This window comes from Mercenaria mercenaria, chromosome 3 (genome assembly GCF_021730395.1).
Source record: "Mercenaria mercenaria strain notata chromosome 3, MADL_Memer_1, whole genome shotgun sequence".
In the NCBI taxonomy this organism is placed as follows: Eukaryota; Metazoa; Mollusca; class Bivalvia; order Venerida; family Veneridae; genus Mercenaria; species Mercenaria mercenaria.
In genome coordinates, this window is record NC_069363.1 from 52671139 (window position 1) to 52697401 (window position 26263).

The window sequence follows — 26263 nt, forward strand, 5'->3', positions numbered from 1 at the left end:
GAAATATCTAGTGAAATAAAACGCAATCATTCAGGATATAATGTCCATCTGCAATACTGATTGCAATCTTATATTTAAATACTTAAATATCAGACGCAATTAACTACCTGTGTAACTTTGGGTACAATAGTGTTCTTACTTTTTGGTAACTTTTCCTATTCACATACGTCATATTCTCTATTTGAAAGATATAAAAAATATATGAGCTATATTTTTAAAGCTGAAATGATGTATGCCATAGATAAAAGCTGAATTCTCGCTACTTTACATTCCATTTTTACTGTGTGACTAACGCAGAAGAGTCTTTCTTCATATTTTTCTACTACTTTTTTGACTACACGACTGCTTGGTAATAATAATAAATACATGTACTGCATGAATGTCGCTAAATCATCTTTTAAAATGATCTTTTCATTATTGAATTGTCTATAATTCTAAAACATTAACACAAATATGGTGACAATTTATTTAGTAAGTTAAATATTGTTTGATTTTCAACTTCAGATAATCGTTAATTTGTATTCTTCACTCTAAATACAATGAATGTATTAGATGTAGTTAAAACCTATGAATAATATCTCAGATATTTTTCTTGCATCCAGTACATTAATTTATATTTGTATCATTGTTGTGATGCTGTAGCTGAAAGACTGATATATAGTTTTCTCTGTATTGCGGTAGGATTAGTCTACATCGTTGTCTATCAAAGCACAACGATGCACGAAGACTCTCTGACTGAACAACAACTGTTCCCAGTACTTGTTTACCATTATAATCAACCTGATACACACCTCCTTTATTGTCTAATATAAGCATAGTACCATCACCAACAATACATACATCATCTGCTTCATACCGTGGGCCGCGGTTCAAAGTGAATAGATGGTTTCCTTTGTTATCTATTGTTACAAGACCGCCATTACCAGTTGGAATATAAATACGTTCACCGTCATCACTGACAGCAATATGGATGGAATACGCTGAATAATCGTTTATGTTGTAAAGTACATGTTTCTCTAGAAAGTCTCTGCTATAGGTATATATTGTGCCATCACCTCTGACATAGAGTGTATCACCATGACAAGCCAGACCGTTACATCTGTGGTAAAGCTGTACAGTATGCTCAAGCTTCAGCTTACCGGATACATTCACATACCGAATTCTGTCAGTCGAATCGCATACAACAGTTCTATCGTCACCTATATAACACATGGCAGTCATTACAGAGGACACATCGTGAAAATCACAGTGACTGACGACGTTGTACGAACTGTCAAGTTTCTTCAGCCTATCGTTACCAAAATCAACAAGAAGAATGTTACCATCAGGAAGGCTACAGATACTGTATATTCTACAATAACCTTTATCATTGTCGTCTCTGTTCATGAAAAGATTCTTTATCTGTACATTATACTTTCCTATCTTACGCTTAACGACAAGACTTTGATTCTGTTTCTCGTAAGACCTTTCTGATACGACTTGTTTTATTCCAACACATGATCTGGAAGTATAATAAGAACGAGGTTAGGTAAATATGCAATTGTCAAATATAAACAATAGTCCTGCACATATTATAATACATATACACATTTTAATTCATTAATAAAGACATTTATTTTAAATACTTATACTAAAAAGCATTATAAAATCTTTAGACATTTTCAGATGTGTAAATGTTGTCTAATTTGCAACACATTATTAGTATGGAATGTATACTTGTCCCACTTAAATAATACATAAACTGCTCGAAAGTCATTAAGCATGTGAAGTAGTTCGTTTAAAAATACACTACATATTGATGTAATTGTTTTTATTTCCTACAAATGCATGTCTTCTTTTCCATATACTTTGAGTCGTGATAATCTAGTTTAGATAATATGAACATCCTAAATAGTTTTAAGGGTAATTATTATAATAGAGATCTTAAGATATTATATAAATGTTGTATTCCTGAGAGGGTGACATGAAGTATATTAACTTCGAGATATATGAATATCGACCGAGGCGTAAGCCCGAGGATTAACATTTATTATACCGAAAACATAGAAAGTAAAATTCTAACATGGCTCGATTTGATTTCCAGTTAAACAAAGAAGAAAATCAAGCTCTGTATATTCTGCGATAAACAACGGTTGACGCGCGAGAGCATTATGACGTCAATTATTACGTAAAATTGCCGCATGACGTCCGATACATTACTCCTCGCGTAAAGGAAGCCCAGCATAATATTTATTAAAATATATCAATGAGCATGTCAGAATGAAAACAATCAAGGCCTTCTTGTGATTTATCGTCTAATTTACCACGGTTCATCGTTCAGATGCTTCAGTATTTAACCACTCGGGCTAACGCCCTCGTGGTTCAATTCCTACGCATCTGAACTCTGAACCGTGGTAAATCAGACGATAAACCACTCGAAGGCCTTGATTATTTGTTAAATAAAGAGTATATTACATGACTGTATTGTAATACTGAATTAATCAAACGAGTTGAATAAAATGATAAAATGTGAAGTTCAATGTGGAAAGACTCAAAAATATTATTTATTTTTTTATCACAGGTTAATTGTTCCTACTGAAACATCAAAATTTCTTATTTCATTACCTAATATAGACCAAGTCAATTTCACCAACGTCTCCTATTTTCCTACTGAAACATAAACAGTTCTTCTTTCTTTACAGACTATGTCAATTCGAACAACGTTTTCTATTGTTTGAACGACGTCAACGTCGAAGCTTTATTACACTATTGTAATTCAAAATTATGGCTTTAATTCACTCCCACGACGTCAAATATGTGATAAATGTGTCTGTAGGTTATGACGTCATAATAGTGCCAGAACTATGTGATGTCACCTAAGTGCATGCTAGTTTAGACAAGGTTTTTTCCTAGGAAAACCCTTGCGCTTGCTCGGACAAATGTCCACTTTCCCGCTAAGCAGGCACGAAAAATGGGTCTAAACATTATTGGATGACATTTACAAAATGAGTTCAATGATTTATTATCATGATCAATAAAAAAGTAAATATTAACACCAATGAAATAACGAAATAACATTAGTAAATTTTAATGACTGGAGATCATACTCAGAAACTGTGATGAATTTGATTTAAGAAATTGTCCCTTCTCTCTTTGTGATAATCATGTCTGCCATTAGACGAACGCTCAATGTAAATAAGTGCCTACTAAACTAAGTCAGCTTCTGTCTTTGCAGTCTTTCACTCAATGCGAAATTATCATATTGTCTAACGGGAGAAATAACAATTAATATAGCATGAGCAGAAAGCCAACACAGCGATGTTTGGCATATAATATTAACTAAATGATAAATTAAATGTCATATGCGCAGAAAGCTGAAACAGAGGTTTGGCACTCGAGATTTTAAATCCCTGACAGATATTATACATTAATAAAGTTATTAGTAACTATATAAATTGGGAATTTGCATTGAGCATTTATGTGAGGTATAGCATTACATATTAAAAGTTGCAAATTTCAATATCTATACAATTCTTTTTGCAATAAAAGAGTAAATGTAATGTTATGTCTGAAAAAAAATCTAATATTTTACTGATTGCCCGTCGGAAACACATGTTTGATGATGTAATGGCAAGAGTGTTATGCATTTTAACACGTTTTAAAAATACTTTACTCTCGGTGGTTAACAATACAAATAATATAAAAATGAACCGTTTGCAAAGAAAACAAATTATTGCATTTGTAACTCCGACATCTGTGTACTGAGTGAGTAATGAAGACTAAAACTAACGATTTAACTTGTTACACATAAAAATGTTTTCCATACGCTTCCTCTTTCGCCATTTTTCTTGAAATACTTGATTTGTGCAATGATGTAACAGATTTAGCCTTTACTGATTTTAGGTATCTAGTTAAATCAGTTAAGAATATCACCGTGTCGAATTATCAGCGGTCTTCTGAAGAGAATATGAGGTGTCAGTATAAAGCTTACAATGGGCTAAAAAAATCCGCTATCACTTTCTACATAAAATAGCATATATCGTCTTTTTATCAGCATTTTTTGCGATACTACCTTAGTTATGAAGTTTTCTCTATAGGAAATCAAAAATACCAAAAATGGTGTAACCGTAATGCAAGAACACCATAGTCACATGACTGAGACCTGTAATAAAAACGCACGCTGATATTACGAAGGTAAACGTCAGGACATACCTTCTTTAACATTCATTTCTTTCAACAATTTAGACACAGACTTGGAAACATGTACATTCACAGACATGTCTTTTCATAATGCTATTATCTGGTGTGAAAATGACCTATACTAGTCGGGGGGAAATAGCATTTAACTGATATGGGCTGTATTCGTGTAGACCGCGAAGGCACATCCAGCGAATTTGTACCTTTGTATCCAAAACCGTCATCCTTCAACAGGAAATTAATTGCAGCATATTAAATTTCGGTTAAACAGTAAACCTGTTATCAAAAAAACAGAATATATATTTGCTACGTTTCTATTATAATATATTTAATATTCTCATTTGTGTAGATATCAAAATCATATGTCAATTGATATATTTTTCTTCCTTTTCTATTAATATAACTTTGTATTGCATGTATTTCATTTGTTTTCACACCTTTCTCATCAATATTTGAGATTATCAAAGATTTGGATATAAACTTCTTATTTCGATTACATGCTTATAAATTTCTATATCACAATATTATAGTATTTCGTATTATATCGTTTATATCATTAACTCTTTTTCTATTATTGTATAAGCTTTGGCGTGTTCGTTTATATTCATTACTATTTTATCAAAATTTTGTACTCCTAGAGGGAAACTTCATTAGAAACTAACTGCAGGAATGTGCTAGTATTGTGATTCGTCATTTACTCTTTGAGTGATACTTGTACATGTGTTGCTGTGGATTTACCAGTATTTTAAACACAAAGCCACCACGTCTGCTCTTAACTTTACTAATGTATCTGCGCCACTTCTGGAATATTAAATGCATCTACATTAACCAAAGAATCTGCACCACTTCACGAATATTCAACAGGTCTACTTTATAGACCTTGAGCTGACAATAACCCCAATACCCCCCTCTAGGGATATTTCTACGCTATGATTTTCTTAAAGCATATAATATGAGCTATCGTTCCAGAAATTCTGCCACCTGGCAGTCGGGTTCTTTTTACGTTACAGCACACATTATACGTTACCATTAATAATTTCTAGAAAATACTGACTGACACTACAGTTAGCCATAAATGGTTTACTAGCTACACAATATATCAATATATAAAGACAGAATATACAGATTTATATTTTGCAGGTAAAATTGCCACTTACAGGCATGTGCTTTACGTTATCAAATGTATGTTACCAAATATTTTAATGAAAATAGAAAATATAACTATGTGATTTTATATTTTATTAGAAGTGTCTATGTCAAAAGTGCTCTAAAAAGAGGTTGTGGTTATAACAGATACGAGCTTGACATAATTATATTGGTTGTAAAATATTTCTAATTATTAAAAAACGTAAGCGGTAATGTATAGTAAAGAAGATAAAATAATATAATGTTGACAATATGAGTTTCAAATTTATAATAATTATTATTTAAAAAAAAGTCGAAAAGTATTTGGAATGTGGTAAAATATTTTGTATAAACAGATATGTAACATGTACAAATTTCATAAATATGTATATTATAAATCTAAAACATAAATATATCACACATTATAAATCTATGTAACAAAAATTACTAAGTAGATAAATTATATTTAATTTTCTTCAAACTGAATTCACCATCAAGATTAACAAAAAGTCATTTTTCATGTGAAATGAAACTGATTTCATTGAGTTGAAAATGAAATGAAAATGAAATGAAATGAAAAGAATTATCAAAATGAAATAAATAAATGAATAAATTAATTAATTAATTAATTACAAATGTGTAAACTGATTTTCAGAGAGTGAGTGCGCAAACTTGCTTCATATATATAGATGGCACCTTCGAATTAATCAATCCGTGATCATAATGCTACAGTCCAGCATATGTTAACAAGAGGGCCATGATGGCCCTATATCGCTCACCTGTTATCATTGAACTTAAGGACAAGTCTTCAAGGTCAAAAGATCATAAAAGAAATCAATCAAAAGAATTATGAGAAAATATAGATGAAATTTTCTTTAAGTAACTTTAAAAACAAGATTTGAAAACTTTTTGTAGAGGTCCACTAGGCAATGCTACATGTCAAATATCTAAGCTCTTCTGGTTTATTTTTAGAAAATTTTGAAGATTTTTCTATGTACAATCAAGTAACCCCATGGGGCAGGGTCAATTTGACCCAATGGGTCATGATTTGAATAAACTTTGTAAAAGTCTAATAGGCAATGCTACATGTCAAATATCTAAGATCTAGGCCTTCTGGTTTATTTTTAGAATTTTTTTTAAAGATTTTCCTATGTAAAATCAAGTGACCCCTAGGGCGGAGTCAATTTTGATCCCGGGGGACAAGGTTTGAACAAATTTTGTAGAGGTCCACTAGGCAATGCTACATGTCAAATATCTAGTCTCTAGGCCTTCTAGTTTATTTTTAGAAAATTTTTGAAGATTTTCCTATGTAAAATCAAGTGACCCCTGGGGCCGAGTCAATTTTGACCCAGGGGGTCATGATATGAACAAATTTTGTAGAGGTCCACTAGGTAATGCTACATGTGAAATATCTAAGCTCTAGGCCTTCTGGTTTATTTTTAGAAAACTTTTGAAGATTTTCCTATGAAAAGTCAAGTGACCCCTAGGGCGGGGTCAATTTTGACCCCCGGGTCATAATTTGAACAACTTTAGTAGAGGTCCACTAGGCAATGCTACATGTCAAATATCTAAGCTCTAGGGCTTCTGGTTTTTGAGAAGAAGATTTTTTAAATATTTTCCTATGTAAAATCAAGTGACCCCTGGGGCGGGGTCAATTTTGACCCCGGGGGTCATGATTTGAACAAATTTTGTAGAGGTCCACTAGGCAATGCTATATGTGAAATATCTAAGCTCTAGGCCTTCTGGTTTATTTTTAGAAATTTTTTGAAGATTTTCCTATGTAAAATCAAGTGACCCCTGGGGCGGGGTCAATTTTGTCCCCGGGGTCATGATTTGAACAATTTTAGTAGAGGTCCACTAGGCAATGCTACATGTCAAATATCTAAGCTCTAAGGCTTCTGATTTTTGAGAAGAAGATTTTTTAAGCTTTTCCTATGTAAAATCAAGTGACCCCTGGGGCGGGTCAATTTTGACCCCGGGGTCATGATTTGAACAAACTTGGTAGAGGTCTACTAGGCAATGCTTCACACCAAATATCTAAGCTCTATGTCTTCTGCTTTTTGAGAAGAAGATTTTTAAAGTTTTTCCTTTCGGTTGCCATGGCAACCAGTGTTCTGCATGGAATTCAATTCTTTGAACAATTTTGAAAGGGGGCCATCCAAGGAACATCCCTATGAAGTTTCATCAAAATTGGCCTGTTGGTTTAGGAGGAGATGTTGTTTAAAGGAAAGTGTGGACGGACGGACGGACGGACGGACGCCGGACGGTGAGCGATCACAATACCTCACCCTGAGCACTTTTTGCTCAGGTGAGCTAAAAACGCCAGTAGATGCAAGTAATGAAGTTGCTCAGAAATATACTATAGTGACATGTGACTCGATTGTTGCTATGAAGGCATATTCTTTTGTTCTGCAGTCTAGAGATGGATTTGGTAACACAATTGTTAGAATGGGCGTTTTTCACACAATCTGCTCTATATTTGAGCCTGTAGGAAAATTAATGAAGGGCAATGGTCTTGCAAAACTTGTAATAGAATCTGGAATTTGTTTTAGTGGTTCATTTGATAAAGTATTACTAGGTAAACGCTACAACCATACACTAAATGAACACAGGACTGTAATGGAAGCTCTTGAGTGTTTGCTTCTATGCAAGTTCGAAGAGACAGAACCCCGCAAGGAAAGCATTTCAGAAGACACTAATATTAAAGAAACGGACTGAAAGTCTATGCAAAGAAAAGGTGTTTGAAATAATAACTCTCCTGACTTTAAAGAGTATTTCAACAGGCTCGAGCAGTTCAAATCAGAAATCAGAAAGCTTAAGGGTGAAAGTGGCCAAACTGCTAAATTTTAGTCAATGCATGTAGACCTAATTCACATGATATTGCTGCTCATCAAAGCAACAAAGATAAATGCTCTTGATTTACATATAGCATCTCTGTACAAACTGTGCTCTTTGTTTCTACGCATTTGACAACAGTAAGTTTGCTCGCTACCTCCTCGTTTACCTGTTGACATTGACGAATATTGACCCAGGTGCAAAAGAGCTACTCCGAAGTAATGATTTAAGTGTATCTGGGACTTCTGTAACAGCATTTGAGAAATGCTGTAGATATTACTACAGAGCAGACAGACATGCAAAGTCTGAGGTTGGCATACTTGGTTTTTCAGTAGGAATTATGCTGCATATTTCCACTGGTGCATGACTCGTCATTACAGAACAAGGTATGTTGAGTGTGTGTTTGTTCGGGTTTAACGTTTTTTCAACAATTTTTCAGTCATATAAACGACGGTGTCTACTTGTAGCAGTGAGCACAATGCCCAACTTTATAGTGGTGCCTCATTGGAATATCACGCCGTAGACACTAGGCATGATACCCCACCCAGTCACATTATACTGACACCGGGCTGACCAGTCCTAGTCCCCTTAATGCAGAGCGCCAAGCGAGGAAGCTGCTAGTACCATTTTTTTTCTTTGGTATGACGCGGCCGGGGATCGAACCCACGACCTCCCGCACTCGAAGCGGACGCTCTACCACTAGGCTACCGAGGCGGTACAAGGTATGTTGAAGCAACACTTCAGAATGCAGACATATATAGAGAAGACATGTCCAACCACAAGGAAGTATAACCTGCTCATGAGTGAAGAGGAAGCTAACAGGGTTATGATGGCATAGAATCCTTAAAAAAAACCATTCCAGGCTGAAAAAAAGAAAACAACAAAGATGAAATTTTATGTGTGTCGCCTGGTATTCTTGCGAAAGCAGAAGTCGCTAATGACCTTAAGGCAACTGAAATTGGTGAACAGACAATGGATGGATTATCAAAGGAAGATTGATTGAAGAATCAGCTCCTTTCCAAGACCCCATTAAGAGAAGAAAACTTAAAACATTTTCCAAAAGTAAAAAGGAAAGTAACCAATTCTCAAAACAAAATACTACAGATAAGAGCAGAACGAAACGTATATTGGCTGTTCAGCATAACATAGATCTAAAAATGACACTTTCTTTTCCTCTAGGACCTGTCACCTGGCCGTTATAACTACTGCGAATGGAATGCCAATGCAAACAGACAAGTAAAAACTACTTCACTATGTAAAGGCTGCAGCCGTCCAAAAAGATGACATTGTTTTGTTGATTGACAGTAAGGCCCTACTGCAAAACTTAGTAACTATCCCTGCAATATTCCAAGACGTGGCCGAAGCTGTGTTCAGTCAACTACCTAAGACAGCTCGTGTCGATTTTGTAACTGACACTTACAGTCCTCGTGACTGAAAATCCTTTATGTCAAATAGTGAAAACAAAACACAGTGATCAATCTAAATTTCGATCAATGAAAATGTGATTCCTATGCACCAAAGATGAAGAGAAGACAACTGTATTTTGTTAATGGTAAAAAGTGTTATTTACTCACAAGTGAAGATGGGAACAAAGTTCAAGCTAAATCAAAGTTAGATCCCCAGATAGACGTTTGTGTTATTGGTGATATCTTCAAAAACACAAAATACTGTTGTTTTTTTTACACTGGAACAGGCAATAAAAGACGCTATTTGAATGCTCACAACATCTTTATAAGCAAAGGACAAAGAATCTGCTCAATTTTGCCTGCAATACATTATCTGACTGGTTGACATAACCGGTGCTCGCACAGGAGAGTACTAGTAACACCAGTCAAATTAGTAGAGAAAAACCAGATGTATGTTGCAACATTAGCAGAAGTAGTGCATACACATCACTGATCTGATGACCTTTTCAACAGCATCGAAAATGTTGTCTGTGCAATCTATGGATTGAAGAATACAATAACATCAACAAACTTATATATGACATGTTTCTTGCAAATAATCAGGTACGTGCTGGCAATGTCCAGAGTACACGTAATGGTATGGACATGAGTCTATTTCCACTGTGCCAATTGTCACTTAGAATGCACATAACACGTGTGAACTATCAATTTAGCCAATTATACCAAAAGTAGATGAAAGTGGATAGAAATTTTGATCAGAAAATTTGTTGAAATATGACTGGTGTTCCGATAATATAGTACTACAAGAACTAGCTGAAATTATTTGTGACACATCAGCAACATATGACTCTGATGATGACTATGAAGAAGTAGAGATGACCAATATAACTGACACCATATACGAAACAGACAGTGATTATGATGACTTAGGTGACTGAACCCCGCAACTTAATTGTTTCTCAAATTTGATTTATGTAAATGTATTTGGTTTGAAAACAGATAAGCAGTTGTAAGCGTGTAGATTTTTTAAATACTAAAATACATATTCAGTAACGTATCGTAACGTAGGTTACAATGTCAGTGCTGGGCTATATGCATTTTTATATCAAACTAGTTCGAACCTGATAAGGTACTCGCATTATCTAAGTTTGAACATCATTATAAGGATTACATAAACAATCTATTGACTGAGAAATGAAAATAATAAATTGTGAATTTTAGTAACGTATATAATAATGGTAACGTACTTAAAACTGTTGAACGATAAATTCTTAAATAGTAATGTAATCTGAATCTGAAAATACTATACTTTAGACATATTTGATATCTTCTGACAATTAAACCCATTGAATTAATTGACATGAGTATTTTTATAAAACAGAATGGTAACGTAAATTACAAAATGAATTGATTGATTTAGAGAACAAAACTAAGTCGGAACACTGACAACAGCATATTTTGCATCTAACTACCCATTTGCTAATAATTTTGGTTGTTTTTACCATATAAATCACCACATTCCCCAGTTTTATCATTTATTAAATAATTGTTAAGGTAACGTAAATAACTGGCTGTAACTCAAAGAGAACCCGCTTGCCAGATGGTAGAATTCAGAAATTCGATCTACATACAAGGGGCTTCAAAAATAATGGGGTCTACAAAAATCCCTAGAGAGGGGGAGGGTTTCACCTTCCAGCGCTAGGCCTATTACTTATATATCTGCTCCTCTGCCAGAATATTCGAAGGGTCTACATTACCGAAGTATCTGCGCAGTTTTCGCGCACTTTGCTAAAGTACATGTTCCTACAAAGCTTTCACAGTATTCAACGGGTCTAGTATTTGCGCTCTGTTAGAATATTCAACGGACCTATATTATCAAAATATCTCGCTTTCGTAATATTCAACGAACGTATTTTACCATTTGAAATGTCTGCAACGCTTCCGTAATTTTCAATGGACCTTCTCTTACCAGAGTAGCTGCACCGCCGAAGGAATATTCAACGGACCTACTTAACCAAAGTATCTGCATCGTTTCCGGAATATTCAACAGTCCTACTTTACGGATGTATCTGCATCGCTGCCGGAAAACTGTAAGGATCTACTTTTTCAGAGTATCTGCACCACTTCCGGAATATTCAACGGACTTACATTACCAAAGTGTCAGCGACGCTTCTGGAATATTTAATGGCCCTATTTTTTCCAAAGTATCTGAACCGCTTACGGAATATTTAGCGGACCTACTTTACTGATGTATCAGCGCCGCTTCCGGAATATTCAACCTACATAAGCATCTGCACGTTTCCGACCTAGTTTGCCATAGTATCTGCACCACTGCCCAACTAATCAATGTACCTACTTTTCTAAAAAATTACAACCGCTGTCCGAATATTTAATGAACCTACCTTTAAACTACTAGTACCAAGATATTTTTACCGAGGTCATCATTATATCCCGCGGGCTGCTGCAGACGTTGATAGACAAAAACGTTTCTTGCATACCAGATGGGGATTTCCGGTGCTGGAAAACCCCATCTTACACCCCGGGGTGTAAGATGACTCTCTTGCTTCAAATGACGTATTACGAACTATATATATATGTAGAAGATTTATGTAATAATTTATATTTTATTTTAAAAACGGAATAAAATTTCAATACCTTGACAGTTCCTATTGGTTTCTGATAGTATATTTCTCGATTCAAATTACGTTATTTTATCGAAAATTCATAACGTTATGCTGCAACTGATAAAACAAAACTGGAACTAAACACTGTTATTTGTTTTGAAACGTCATGACGTCATTCCTGTTTACGGACGATGGTTTCCCGTGCTTTGTTTAAATACACTGCCATAAGAAATAGTTCTAAAAAGAAAGACGCTCGATTGATTTTATTTTTATTATTATTTCTTTAAATCGGTATGCAAGAAAAAGATTCTTTCACTGGTTATAGGTGCAGATGTAAATATCCGGCTCTCGGGTAACTGTTTAGGCGGTAACTCGGCGGGGAGCCTCGTTATCGCCTAAACAGTTACCCCCGAGGCCGGATATTCCCATCTGCACCTACAACCAGTGAAAGAATCTTATAGTATTATCCCTGTATTCTGGAAGTGGTACAGATACTTTGGTAAAGCGGGCTCGTTGAATATCCGACGCTGTTCATGCATTAAAACATGACACGAATACTAAATGTATTGTTTTCACAGGTTATGACTTTAAGATTTCGATGCAATTTTTATTTACCATGCAGTTGTTCCTTGAAACGGTCAACATTATTTAAATATTCATAAACATGCCGCACAAATCATCAACACTACCAGATACATTTATTCAATGTCTTACTTGAAACTTACTAATTACCATTAATACATGTACACGCTTAAATACATACAAAATAGTTTGAACACGATAAACAGGAAAGGATATGAATGCAAGACTTACAGTCTAATATATAAAATCCTTCGCGGACAAAATACCTTGTGCAGGTAGGCGTGACCAATCGGTAGACTCCTTACATCCTGCCGCTTGGATATATTCTGCTTCCCGGCACGACTACATAGGTGGGGGGGGGGGGGGGGGGCGGGGGCGGGGAATAACCGAAAACAATATATAATTTTCACCTAATTCAGACTACATTTTGATAAATAATATTTATGTCAAAGTAAATGGTTACCTATGTTTTGAATCCTTACATGTTGAGCAGAAAAACTTGTCATGGTCAGAACAATACCACGTGCACTGCGTACCCTGATGGATATCACAAATGAAGTCGGTCGTAAGGCCACGGTTATCTGTAAAGTAATTGTACAGGATCAATGGACGATTTACTTCTTATTTTGATTGATATAATAATAAAATACCATTATTTCCGGAGAAAGCATACATTTTAACCTTAATGCACAGTCACAACAATATGGTTGTTTTTTTTCCCTTGAATGCATACAATCTATTCCGTTGACATGTTATTGATATTTGTGTAATGTCCAATCATATTAGATAAGGCATATTTCGATTCGTTTACAAAAATAGCAAGCATTTTATAGTGGCATCCAGGCTGTTTCTGTTTAGACAGTCACTGTGAATTTGTGAATGAAATACCTTTTGGCAATACTAGCAAACCAAAACCTTTTCACGCCAGAGATGTTTAAATCTAAGGAAATCCGTAGTACTTAAAATATTGATAAAACATCAGCAAGGTTTCGATAGTAAAACGCTAGAAATATTGAAGGATGACTTAGATGAAATAGTGAAAGAACAATTAAATCCATCTAAGTACAGTAGAATTGATTTCTGTTATCATCTGATCAATCAAAGTAAATATACATTTTACTTACGCAGACGCTTTCTTGTATTCTCTATACATTCTGATGAGCAACTTGCTATTACATCATGTGCTTCTATCTCATTCTTTATCTTTAGACATTTTCGTAACTCATCTGTTTCTTTCTGTAGCTCGTTTCCATTGATATACTTGAGAAACTGGTCAATAGCATCACAAGTAAAGCAGTGGATTTTAATGTAGGCAGAATTCTCTGTTTCTATCACCTCCTTTATTATCTTACAGCCTTTAATGTTGGTTATGTATCCAAGAATACGGCGAACCGATTGATCAGCAGATTTATCAGAAGAAGTCATAGGCGCAGCAGGTTTGTCTTGACTGTAGTTTGCAACAAAATTCTTCATGCTGTCGTAAATGCAATGTCTCCCTTCTGCAATTGTCTCTCCTGATGATCCAATAGCTCTTATGTGTAACTCGAGTTGGAATGGCACTAAAATAATCGTTCATATACAACGCGTTAACATAAAACAGTCTTCGGAAAAACAATTTTTCTATACCTCTCGTAAACAGAGTTTGCTATAACTTTGCTCGATTACGTTCAATGTTTCCAAATGACCGTCATATATTCAATTAGTACATCGTGTATATGAAAAGGATTAGAGTAATATTCGTAAAAGATGCATAAATGTCGTCAAAGCATTGGACACGACTGTTAGCAGTAACATAATGTCTTGGAATTTGGCTTTATTATCTTCAGAAAGTGAATAAATTACAATTGTGAAAATATATTGGTATAAAATATTATAAGTTAGACATTTTTTTATTTTTTGGTTTAGGGGAGGAGCAAATGCAGAGACAAGAGGCGCAGTCATTCCATGAGAACCATTTGTCTTTTTAACATCAGTGATCTTGACCTTTCAATGACCTTGACTCAAGTAAACACCAAAATTCCCAAACATTCTGTCCACTAAAGTTAACTACATACCAAGTCCAGTCGCAATATCTCATTCCCTATTGAGCGGAAATAATATTTTATTTTTTAGTTACAGCAATCCCAAATCAAATCCAGAGCTGTTTCTTAATATCAGCATGTTATACACTAAGTTCGGTGACAGAATAGCAATCCATACTAAAGTTATAAACCGGAAACCATTGCTAATCCCAGCAAAATAAAATCAATACATCAGTTCAAGCGAAAATAGTTCTTTTTTTTCTATTTTCAATAACAATGACAATGATTTTATTGATGTTTGCCTCCGGCCCATATAAACAGTTATTTGCACATGATATATCACAAGGACAATGACTGGAACCAAAGTGAAATCAAAGTACTTATTGTGTACAACATATATACAATACATACATACAATTATAGTATAATGTTACTAAAGCTTCTTTGGTACCCTTAAATACAATCACATGTTATATGAGTATAACTATGCAGAACCTATACATGTATGTGCGTAATCTCTTGCTATATTTAGATTCAGTTGTTAAACATAAAAGCAATATTTTAAATCTTGCGGTAACATGTACATATGGTTCCTACATATAATTATTCATACAAATGCATGTACTTATCACACTATGACGAATACTAACATAAATTTGTATTATTCACTCTGTAGTCACAATAAATACTTGTTTATGAGTTCACATTTGATTCGATAAATACTATTTTACTAACGTCTATATCTACTGGACTGATGATAATATTAATGTCACATAGTACTAGTATCATGTAACAATTCACTCCTTGTCTTAAATGCATAATAAGCATATGTTGCTATGTTTTGAATAACATTTTCCGAGTTAGAACTTATTAAAATATTAAATTTATGAATGTTAGGTTTGTCATAATATTTCTTAGCGAAATACCTTGCTCTTAGTGTAGACAGTTTTTGGCATACTAATACAAAATGGAACTCATTTTCAACTGCATTATTACAAAGTTTACATATTTTTTGCTCTCTGAGTGTACTATAATACCTACCTCTTTCTATTTCAAGACTATGTGAAGAAAGACGTAATTTTGCAGTTGCGTTTCTGAATTTTCTAATCATTAAAACCTTTAAGTATTTTTCGTGTTCAAAAGTATTCTTGAACTGACGGTACACAGATAGTTTGGGACTAACGTAAATTATTGAATTCCATTCCTGCAAATATTGGTCTGTCAATTTTTGTAAAAAAGCTTTAATAAAAACATCTTCATTGTTTACCCACTGGTTGTACAAAATATACCCAAACCCATTACTTATTTCTTAAACCCGTACACCAGTTTGTTTGACCGCTATTGTCTAAGCATTAAAGTTTAGATAACATGTTTTACCAACCTATTCTGTCCCATTCTAAGAATTTTACACCAGTACCTGACGACCCGTTTTGCAGAATTTATGAACATTGGAAACCTCCCACAATCATCAAGCACTGCAGCATTTGTTGTTTTTTGTTTGACACATAAATATCTTTTACATGCATAACTATTTACTAATTCTGGTGGTGCTAACCTATATATCCCCTAACAGTGACCTTGCCTTTTCTCCACACTGGCTCCTTACGCAATCCGAAACATGGTCTTATTGTAAGCTACCTATAAGCCAAAGTTCATTTCAATATCTAAACGCTAACAAAATTATCACCCGGAAACCACGTTTCTGATGATACCAGCGTACAAATCCATTTTAGCAATTGTGACCATGATATTGGCTATTCGTTTTTTAAATGTTTCTAATTTATTACCAAAAATCCCTGACTTGTGTTAGAATCGCTACCCGTCCGCTGCCCTCCGAATTTTCTACAAAAATATACGACAAACGCCTTAGACCACTACGCCTCAATAGGTATACCACAGTATTCATAATAATCAAGCTATACTGTCCTTCGGCTGGACCTAATTGGCACATATGCAATCAAAACCTTTATTTGTCTATAAGCTACTACTAGAGCTAGTTTAAATTAAAAGCATCAACCCAAAGAAAGGTTACACTATGCTGAAACTATTGCCTTCTATTTTGTAATAGTGGCCTTGGTTCCATTATATATATATACTGCAATATATAGCTCACAATATATTGACGTTGTTCTCTTGTGAGTGTAAAGATATTTCCTATAATTGTATGATGGTGACCTTGACACTGAAGTCTTCCCCAAAATTCAGTCCCAAATTTGAAGGTTCTGTTAGCTTTCAATAGACATCAAGTCAAGTTAAAGTTATTGAATGGACATATAATTTGATTTTCTTTTTTGTATTAACACAGATATTTTCCTTTACGCTACATCCTAATGTGTAAGCATTAAAACGCACAAAAAGATGTGCATATGACACGCCTCTTAAATAATTAAAATTACCTTTATGGTCTTTTGATTCTGTACTTTTCATGTGTGTTGATCGGAAAGCATGCATTAGTTGAAGCTCTTTCTCTTTATCTGAAACATATTTTATGTGTTACTTTAAATGTAAACCTGCATAGTTTATCAGACTGCTGTGTTGTGAACATAATCTGCAATTTAATTACAAATACAAATTTGTAACACTTTTTAAAAAACAATAGGCATTTTTATGTGTAATCATGGACTGTCCCATTTTCGTTCCGGACATCACTATAACTACAGACCCACAAAACAATAGGAGGACCATACTCTGACCATATGTTATCATTCCATGAAGGTTGTGGACTGTATGCCAAAGCCTTCTTTAATGTTTGAGCTGAAACTCTTTTTAGTCGCAGAGTAACTATGACCTAGACCTCTGTACTACCGTCTCTCGAATCAAGAAAGACAGGCCATTGTCGTATCAAATTTGAAGATAATAAATCGAAATGCTCCAAAGTTACTGAGTGGAAACCATTTTTAGTCTTGAGGTCACAGCGACTTTACCATTTGACCTACTGATCCCCCGAAACAATAGGGAGCATCTACTGTCCGCAAAGGTTCTATGAAATTTGAGAACTGAATACTGAAACATTCCTTAGTAATTGAGCAAAAACTGTTTTTAGTCTCAAGGTCATTTTGACCCTGACGTTGGACCCACTGTTCCAAAACATAATAGAGACAAGTAATCATCCTTTCAAGTTTGAAGGCAAACGGATTTAAGTTACTGTGTGGAAACACTTTTCAGTCATGTCCGGAGATTACAATTGGGGTGATCTACAAGCCGCAGACAATCATACTGTGAAGTTTGATCAGTGTAGACTAATCTAAAAGCAATCTTAACTAGATGTTCGGAGATTACAATTGGGGTGATCTACAAGCCGCAGACAATCATACTGTGAAGTTTGATCAGTGTAGACTAATCTAAAAGCAATCTTAACTAGTTTTCAGTCTAAAGCTGATTATGACCTTGACCTTGGCCCTTCATTTACTGACTCTTGAAGCAATAGGTGTCACATATTGATCATAGACAACTTATTGAGAATATATATATATCATTTGCTAACAACAGGCATTCACCCAATAAAGTCCGACGACTGAAGACTATAGCGATCTTAACTCATAGAGCGGAAATCGTTTTCAGTCCCGATGCCATCCCTACTGACCTCTGACAAAAAGCGGTCATCTACTCACCGCAGGCAATCATCCTATGAAGTTTGATTTAAAGTGAGATCAAGCAATTTAGGCCTAAATCAGGAATACACAACAACAATATGTCTTATGTATATTTAAACTTCCAAGAATCGATCCTTGTAAACGTTATGATGTTATGATATACCCTACACATGACTTTATTGTATAGTATTATTATATTATACCAGATTTATATAGCACCCTTTTCAAGATAAACACGTTCAACGGCGCTTTACATAGCACAAACGCAGCCACACAGGGCGCAAAATTCATCCTCTACTAGTACGGACACAGAGCGATCTGACCAGAGGGACAGAGTGAGGTAAAGCCCCCACCCCCACGATCAGAGAGAGATAGAGAGAGAGAGAGAGAGAGGGAGAGAGAGAGAGAGAGAGAGAGAACCGTTTTAGAAAAAGGCCTGTCCGGTTTACTTAGCCTAGCTCTTTGCAAATAGACAGTCTGGTTCTTTAAAGTGCCCGGTGTATAGCACAGATACACGCAAAGACGTCTTTTCTGGGAAAAACCAGTATAGACCTCTTAGTTAGGTGGGAAACACTCAAGAGCATCTCAGAAATTTCCAGTGCATGGACCTGCATTCGAACTCCGGACCTCTGGACTGACAGTCAAGCGTGTTACCACTAGACCACCGGGTTTGTTCAATAGGAATAGAGACAGTAAGTGTTACGGAAATAACTACATTTTATAGTTGAGACTAGATAATATATTTAGAAAAAAAATACTACAGTATCTAGACTCTAAAATGAAATGGAATTTATAACAGAACTGATGTCAATATGGTAGGGTCAATTTCAGGTCATTGACGTGATAGCAAACAAACATTATCAAGCAAGGTCAACGGGCCGTAATAGTTGTATGACTAAAAAGTTTAAACATACATACGTTTCAGTTGTTCCTCTAACTGCTGAACTTTAATGTGATTCTGAAAGTAAAGGACTATAGTCTAATTGAACAGAGTAGAGAAGACTAAGTATCTATAGATCCTATCGATTATATTTTCTATCATTAACTGTAAGGATTTTGGTCAATATGCTCGGCGTCTCTACCTAAGTATAAAACAATTACTAACTTGCTTTGAAACAAGTGGATAAACTTGAGATTAAACTGTAATCCAAAACTATTTTATAAGTGATCTCATTTAAATGATTGCATTACGTATTTTTATACTTATGTAAACCTGTTTCTTAGCTTCGTCAATCTTTTCCGCTAATTCACTCTGAGCGTGCTCTTGCAGGTCTTCAATATGCCTACGAAGATCTTCAGAAATGTGTATATCAATCTGGTGTTCCTGCAACTGTGTGTAGATAAACAGTACCACATCTGTATAAAGCAATGCTTTAAACTCGATATCTCTCACTCGCATATCTAAGAATTCCGGCTTAGTTCAAATAATAGCTTATATCAGTTCGTATAAATAAATAACCATTCATTTACGAAAATACAACTGTCAAACAAGAGGGTCATAAGAATAATTAATGAAATCTGTAAAAATCCTTTAGAAGCACGGAATGCAACAAAACAACGAATAGCAGAGTCGGTCTGTTCATGAGAGGTAATGGAACGTGCAACACCTCACATGTCACATAGCACCGTCTTAAGGGGATACTAGTAGCTATTACAATGATATTGAATGGACTCCATGGTCCCAAAGCATCTGAAAATATGATAACCCAGAGTATAGGTATAGGGAGAGAATTTTTAGACTACAGGTGATAAAAGTTTATAAAATCTGTAAGAACATTTTTGGGAAAAAGAGTACAACCAAGTAAAAATAATAGCAGATATAGTTTATTGAGTCAAATGAGAGGTAATTAAATGTGAAACACTTCACACGCCCCTAGCACCTGCTACAGCGAAAAGGTACCAGTACATAAAACAACACTGAAATTATATCGCATAGCTAAGTGTTTTGATATAGCATTTCTCCCAAGAAAATTTACTTAATTTTTCAGTAGCCATTTAGTGACCGATATATTACTTTCTGGTGAATAAAATAAACTGCGTCCGTTGGAGTCTGTTTAGTTCAATGTCCATTCCCGGTTGCCTTTATTTACCCCCAACATCAGGCAACGTTTATGCCAACGCTCTATTAACGTGCGCACAGAAATAGGTATATACAAATTATCTGACTCATCTCTTCTTAGACGGACCGTTTGTGTAAAAAAGAACAGGACTAGGAGATCATTTTGTTGAATTCAAACCATCGCATTCTTAGTAGAGGACCTAATACTCATTTGTAAAACCTTTAACTTTTTAAAGGATTACCCAGTTATCAATACTGTAAATGTTAGTGTGTGTGTTCGGGTTTAACGTCTTTTTCAACAATTTTTCAGTCATATAAACGACGGTGTCTATTTGTAGCAGTCAGCACAATGCCCAACTTTATAGTGCTGCCTCACTTGAATATCACGCCGTAGACACGTGGCATGATACCCCACCCAGTCACATTATACTGACACCGGGCTTACCAGTCGTGCACTATCCCCTTTAATGCTGAGCGCCAAGCGAGGAAGCTGCTAGTTCTATTTGTTTACGTCTTTAGTATGACGCGGCCGGGGATCGAACCCACGACCTCCCGCACTCGAAGCGGACGCTCTACCACTAGGCTACCGAGGCGAGAAATTTGCTTTCTTGACAACCTTTACAATGACCTTTTTGTTTATCAGACAGTGATATAACTACCGGTACCTTATTCAAACTGTAAATGGCTTCTTGAACACCAGGTTGGTTGAAAAAACACGACCCGTCCTGTCTGTTTTTGATCTCCAGAACGCTTTTGAATAGGTCGATATAACCATAAAGTTGACTTTCAGATAGCTCAAAGTTCGCATTATGAAGAATTTCATTGCGTGCATCCTTCGCCTGTAACAGTATTATTTCGAAAAGATATGAACCGATATAAAAGATGATTATTCAGTCTTTGTTCACTGATAAGATATGGTATTTTGTAGTGTAAACAACAGACTATTTACACTAAGTTATGTTCACTGAGACCTTAATACATTAGGTGTTCACCGAAGGTATATTTAACATCTGATTTGCCTATCTTAATACCAAAATAGTTTTATTTTAGCACAAGTATAAACTTGCTAAGACATAATTTGCTTAAGGAATAATGTGATATATCGTATATTTTTGAAGATGTGCTTTAATAATTTTGTGTTTATCCGAAATTAACTAGTAAAGTAAGACTGTAAATTTATCATGACCTTCCTTAGCTTACCTCGGTTTCGCAATCAAGACATATTGGAAATGAATAGGTTTAGAAGCTACATTCAGTTTTAAAACTTGTTGAAATACCATAATGTCTGTTCAATCGAAGTTATATTGTAATCATACGTAATAATTTTATAATTTTATATGCTCTGTTATTGTGTGTTTTGGAGGGGGTACTGCGTTTTTCATAATAGAAGGAGAGAATGTATATTTCTAAACGAGATCTACTTCTATGTCATGGGTTTTGAAATAAATCTCTAATAGAACATTCAAAAAATAGAACTTATCACTTTTAAAGGAACTACCGTAAAATGTAAAAATTAATAATATAAATATAAAGACAAATAGGACTCAGAAAAAGCATTTTACAAACTAATAACATTCAAGTGAAAAATCCAAATGCTGCACGTTTTCTCTATAATAGAATAGTGGAAACTCCACAGGTCGATCAACACGACAAAAACGAAAATTTTGCAGACTCGGTTTACAAGTTAATATTAAAAATTCATTACACTGTTTTTTTTTCCAATGTCATACCAATTTAATATTGAGCAACATTCATAATGATTATGACTCAATAAATGTTGCATTAGGCTCGGTTTAAGACAAGTTAATATTAAAAATTCATTACCCCGTTTTTTTCCCCAATTTCATACCAATTTAATATGCAGCAAAATTCATAATCATTATTAATCATTAAATGCTGCACTATACCTCAAGTTAGACTAGTTCATCCTGATATCCTATAAGTTTGTATAAGATGTCACATGCTTACTGGACTAGTTCGGACCAGTTGCACTTTTGAAAATAAATCAATGTAAAACACGGTATTATAGGATATGTTTGGAGTTACAGTCAACTTTTTATTCTAAAGTTATATTTACCTTCTTAAATAGATCTGTTTTATCATTTAAATCTGTTTCATCTAGACTTCTCTCGAAGAAGCAGTTGTTAATGAACAAACTCAGCACTCCCGCACAGTCAATCTGTTTCGCAGACGATCGGCCACTGTAGCCAGCAGTGTTGATATAACATGTAGCAACACTCCAAGGATCACTGCTCCATTTTTGTATATCTGTGTTAATTAGCATTGGATCAAAGAACTGGTGATTCCAAAGTATTTGATCATAAAACTTACTGCAGAATTCGGCATTAGGACATAACTTTCTGTTACGTGATTTATTCGAACAAAAGCATACATGTTGTTGGTGACAAAGCTCCTTTTTATGCGAAGGGAGGAGTGTTTCTGAGGTACAGTTTGTGCATATCATTCCAGCAGGAGGAACTTTGCCCAGAATTTCATTGTGATGAGCTTTTACGGCAGTATCTGTAAATCCCTCTAAACCAACTTTCAAGTATTTTAGTCCAAGTGTACTTCTTAACCAGTTTTTGTACTGATTTTCCAACAATTGTTTCCTGTGTAAAAGATTGAGGTTACCTGAAACACAAAATATGTACGAAGGGTGTTCAATAAATGCCCGGAAAAGTGCTCATAATTCTTTACCTATCATTTAAAAATCGAAGAAACTATAACTACGCTTTTTTGTATGCACACTTAATTTTCAAGACATTTCGAATCAGTTAAATTTTGTAGACATACTTGTTGGAAATCCCTGTGTACCAGTTCATCTTGTATGAAATTTGATTTTTTTTTATACAAAACGTTTTAATTTGCATGGACAAGTGACAAAAGTACGTAGTTCCATTTGCCATGAACCATCGACATGTTTTATTTCTGAACCGCATATCTCGAAATTACGAAACTACGAAGATAAATGTCGAAAACACAATGGTGGAAATATAATCTGAAAAGCAGATCCCTCGGAAGCATCGAGAACAAGGAAAAAAGTGAAAATTGCAGACTCGGTTTGATTGAGTCTGTTCATGAGCAGTAATGGAAAATGCAACCCTGTCCACACACCCTAGCACCGGCTTAAGCGGTATTCAATCTTCAAATTTAAATGAGTTGAAATCAATGATCCAATAAACATTAAATCTGGTAACTGCACTGAGGATTTATAATGTACCTATCTTGATGTCATGTCGACGTGACATTTAGCGCCATGTATACATCAAGAAGTAGCGCTTTCAAATTTTATCAAATATTTTACTTAAAAATATTTAAAAACAAATGTCACACAGCACAAAGTGTGTCTTGATTAATTTACATACACACTGAGTTGATTATTCACTGTGCAGAATAATTCGACATCATTTGCACTCTTACGGAACTATTCTGCAAAATGTAATACCATTTCCTGTCCTGGCGTGTATAAACAAAGGAGCATGACGACCTACCATTTGGCGTGATACATACAAGAAGAAACAGTTCTATCATATTTGATCTAAATTTTACAATAAAAGACATATTAGAATTGAAATAATTTATAGCAAAACCATGTTTGAACACTATTTATACTCTCCGGCGGTTATACATGGTACGAAATAATTTCACTTGGGCTATGCCCTCGTGAACTTATTATGCTCAACTTATAACAGCCCATTGTGTTTAAAGTGTTAAAACATGGTTTTGCTATAAATTATTTCTTAATTGTACTATTGCAATATGAAATATCACGGAGGCTCTTACCCATGGCTTAGGTTGTGGTGTACCCATACTGTCTCTCATTGCATGCCTATCAAATGATCCTATCTCGGTATGTGAAAGATTGTCTAGGTACCTAAATGCAATTTAAAAATAACTTTAAAAAAAATAAAAGAGTCTTTATATATTGATCATGTTGATGCATATCTGAAGTCATGATTAAAGAGTGAAAAAATATAAAAGGGTCACAACTAGTGATCAGAACTTGAACAGATTCTATACAGTTGCATCAGATATGAAAAAGACATAACCCCAGACAGTCCTCAGGTGCATGCTGACTTTCCAGCTTTATATGTTGAAGGAAGCTGACTTTCCAGCTTTAAATGTTGAAGGAAGACCCCAGGTGCATGCTGACTTTCCAGCTTTAAATGTTGAAGGAAGACCCCAGGTGCATGCTGATTTTCCAGCTTTAAATGTTGAAGGAAGACACCAGGTGCATGCTGATTTTCCAGCTTTAAATGCTGAAGAAAGACCCCAGGTGCCTGCTGACTTTTCAGCTTTAAATGCTGAAGGAAAACCCCAGGTGCATGCTGACTTTCCAGCTTTAATGTTGAAGGAAGACCCCAGGTGCATGCTGACTTTCCAGCTTTAAATGTTGAAGGAAGACCCCAGGTGCATGCGGACTTTCCAGCTTTAAATGTTGAAGAAAGACCCCAGGTGCATGCTGATTTTCCAGCTTTAGATATTGAAGGAAAACCCCAGGTGCATACTGATTTTCTAGCTTTAAATGTTGAAGGAAGATCCTAGGTGCATGCTGACTTTCCAGCTTTAATGTGGAAGGAAGACCCCCAGGTGCATGCTGACTTTCCAGCCTGAAATATTGAAGAAAGACCCACGGTGCATGCTGACTTTTCAGCTTTAAATATTGAAGGAAGACCCCAGGTGCATGCTGGTTTTCCAGCTTTAAATGTTTAAAGAAGGTGCATGCTGATTTTCCAGCTTTAAATATTAAAGGAAGACCCCAGGTGCATACTGACTTTCCAGCTTTAAATGTTGAAGGAAGACCCAAGGTGCATGCTGACTTTCCAGCTTTAAATGTTGAAGAAACACCCCAGGTGCATGCTGACTTTCCAGCTTTAAATGTTGAAGGAAGACCCCAGGTGCATGCTGATTTTCCAGCTTTAAATGTTTAAGGAAGACCCCAGGTGCATGATGACTTTCCAGCTTTAAATGTTTAAGGAAGACCCCAGGTGCACAATGATTTTCAAGCTTTAAATATTGAAGGAAGACCCCAGGGCCATGCTGATTTTCCAGCTTTAAATGTTGAAGAAAGACCCCAGGCACATCCTGACTTTCCAGCTTTAAATACTGAAGGAAGACCGGAGGTGCATGCTGACTTTCCAGCTTTAAATATTGAAGGAAGACCCCAGGTGCATACTGATTTTCTAGCTTTAAATGTTGAAGGAAGATCCAAGGTGCATGCTGACTTTCCAGCTTTAATGTGGAAGGAAGACCCCCAGGTGCATGCTGACTTTCAAGCTTTAAATATTGAAGGAAGACCCACGGTGCATGCTGACTTTTCAGCTTTAAATATTGAAGGAAGACCCCAGGTGCATGCTGATTTTCCAGCTTTAAATGTTTAAAGAAGGTGCATGCTGATTTTCGAGCTTTAAGTATTAAAGGAAGACCCCAGGGGCATACTGACTTTCCAGCTTTAAATGTTGAAGGAAGACCCCAGGTGCATGCTGACTTTCCAGCTTTAAATGTTGAAGAAACACCCCAGGTGCATGCTGACTTTCCAGCTTTAAATGTTGAAGGAAGACCCCAGGTGCATGCTGATTTTCCAGCTTTAAATGTTTAAGGAAGACACCAGGTGCATGATGACTTTCCAGCTTTAAATATTTAAGGAAGACCCCAGGTGCACACTGATTTTCAAGCTTTAAATATTGAAGGAAGACCCCAGGGGCATGCTGATTTTCCAGCTTTAAATGTTGAAGAAAGACCCCAGGCACATCCTGACTTTCCAGCTTTAAATACCGAAGGAAGACCGGAGGTGCATGCTGCCTTTCCAGCTTTAAATATTGAAGGAAGACCTCAGGTGCAT

At 35.4% G+C, this 26263-nt stretch overlaps 1 protein-coding gene across 1 annotated transcript; it reads right to left on the reverse strand.

Annotated features, from left to right (window-relative positions):
• Nucleotides 1–606: 606 nt before the first annotated feature.
• On the reverse strand, nt 607–23952 carry LOC123524789 (uncharacterized). The gene is made up of 9 exons (XM_053539704.1): nt 23913–23952; nt 22499–23052; nt 21087–21260; nt 19576–19692; nt 19281–19320; nt 17166–17243; nt 13873–14307; nt 13212–13329; nt 607–1501 (listed from the first exon to the last, which is right to left on the reverse strand). The coding sequence occupies exons 1-9, from the start codon at nt 23950–23952 to the stop codon at nt 607–609; spliced, it is 2451 nt and encodes an 816-aa protein (XP_053395679.1).
• Between the last annotated feature and the right edge of the window lie 2311 nt (nt 23953–26263).

Coding starts and splice junctions, on each gene's coding strand:
- LOC123524789 (XM_053539704.1), bottom strand. CDS start 23,952: ATGATAGAACTGTTTCTTCTTGTATGTATCACGCCAAATG. Junction 14,308..17,165: donor AGAATCAAAAGACCATAAAG/GTAATTTTAATT, acceptor CGATTATTTTAG/TGCCATTCCAACTCGAGTTA. Junction 1,502..13,211: donor TGTAAGGATTCAAAACATAG/GTAACCATTTAC, acceptor TTATACTTCCAG/ATCATGTGTTGGAATAAAAC.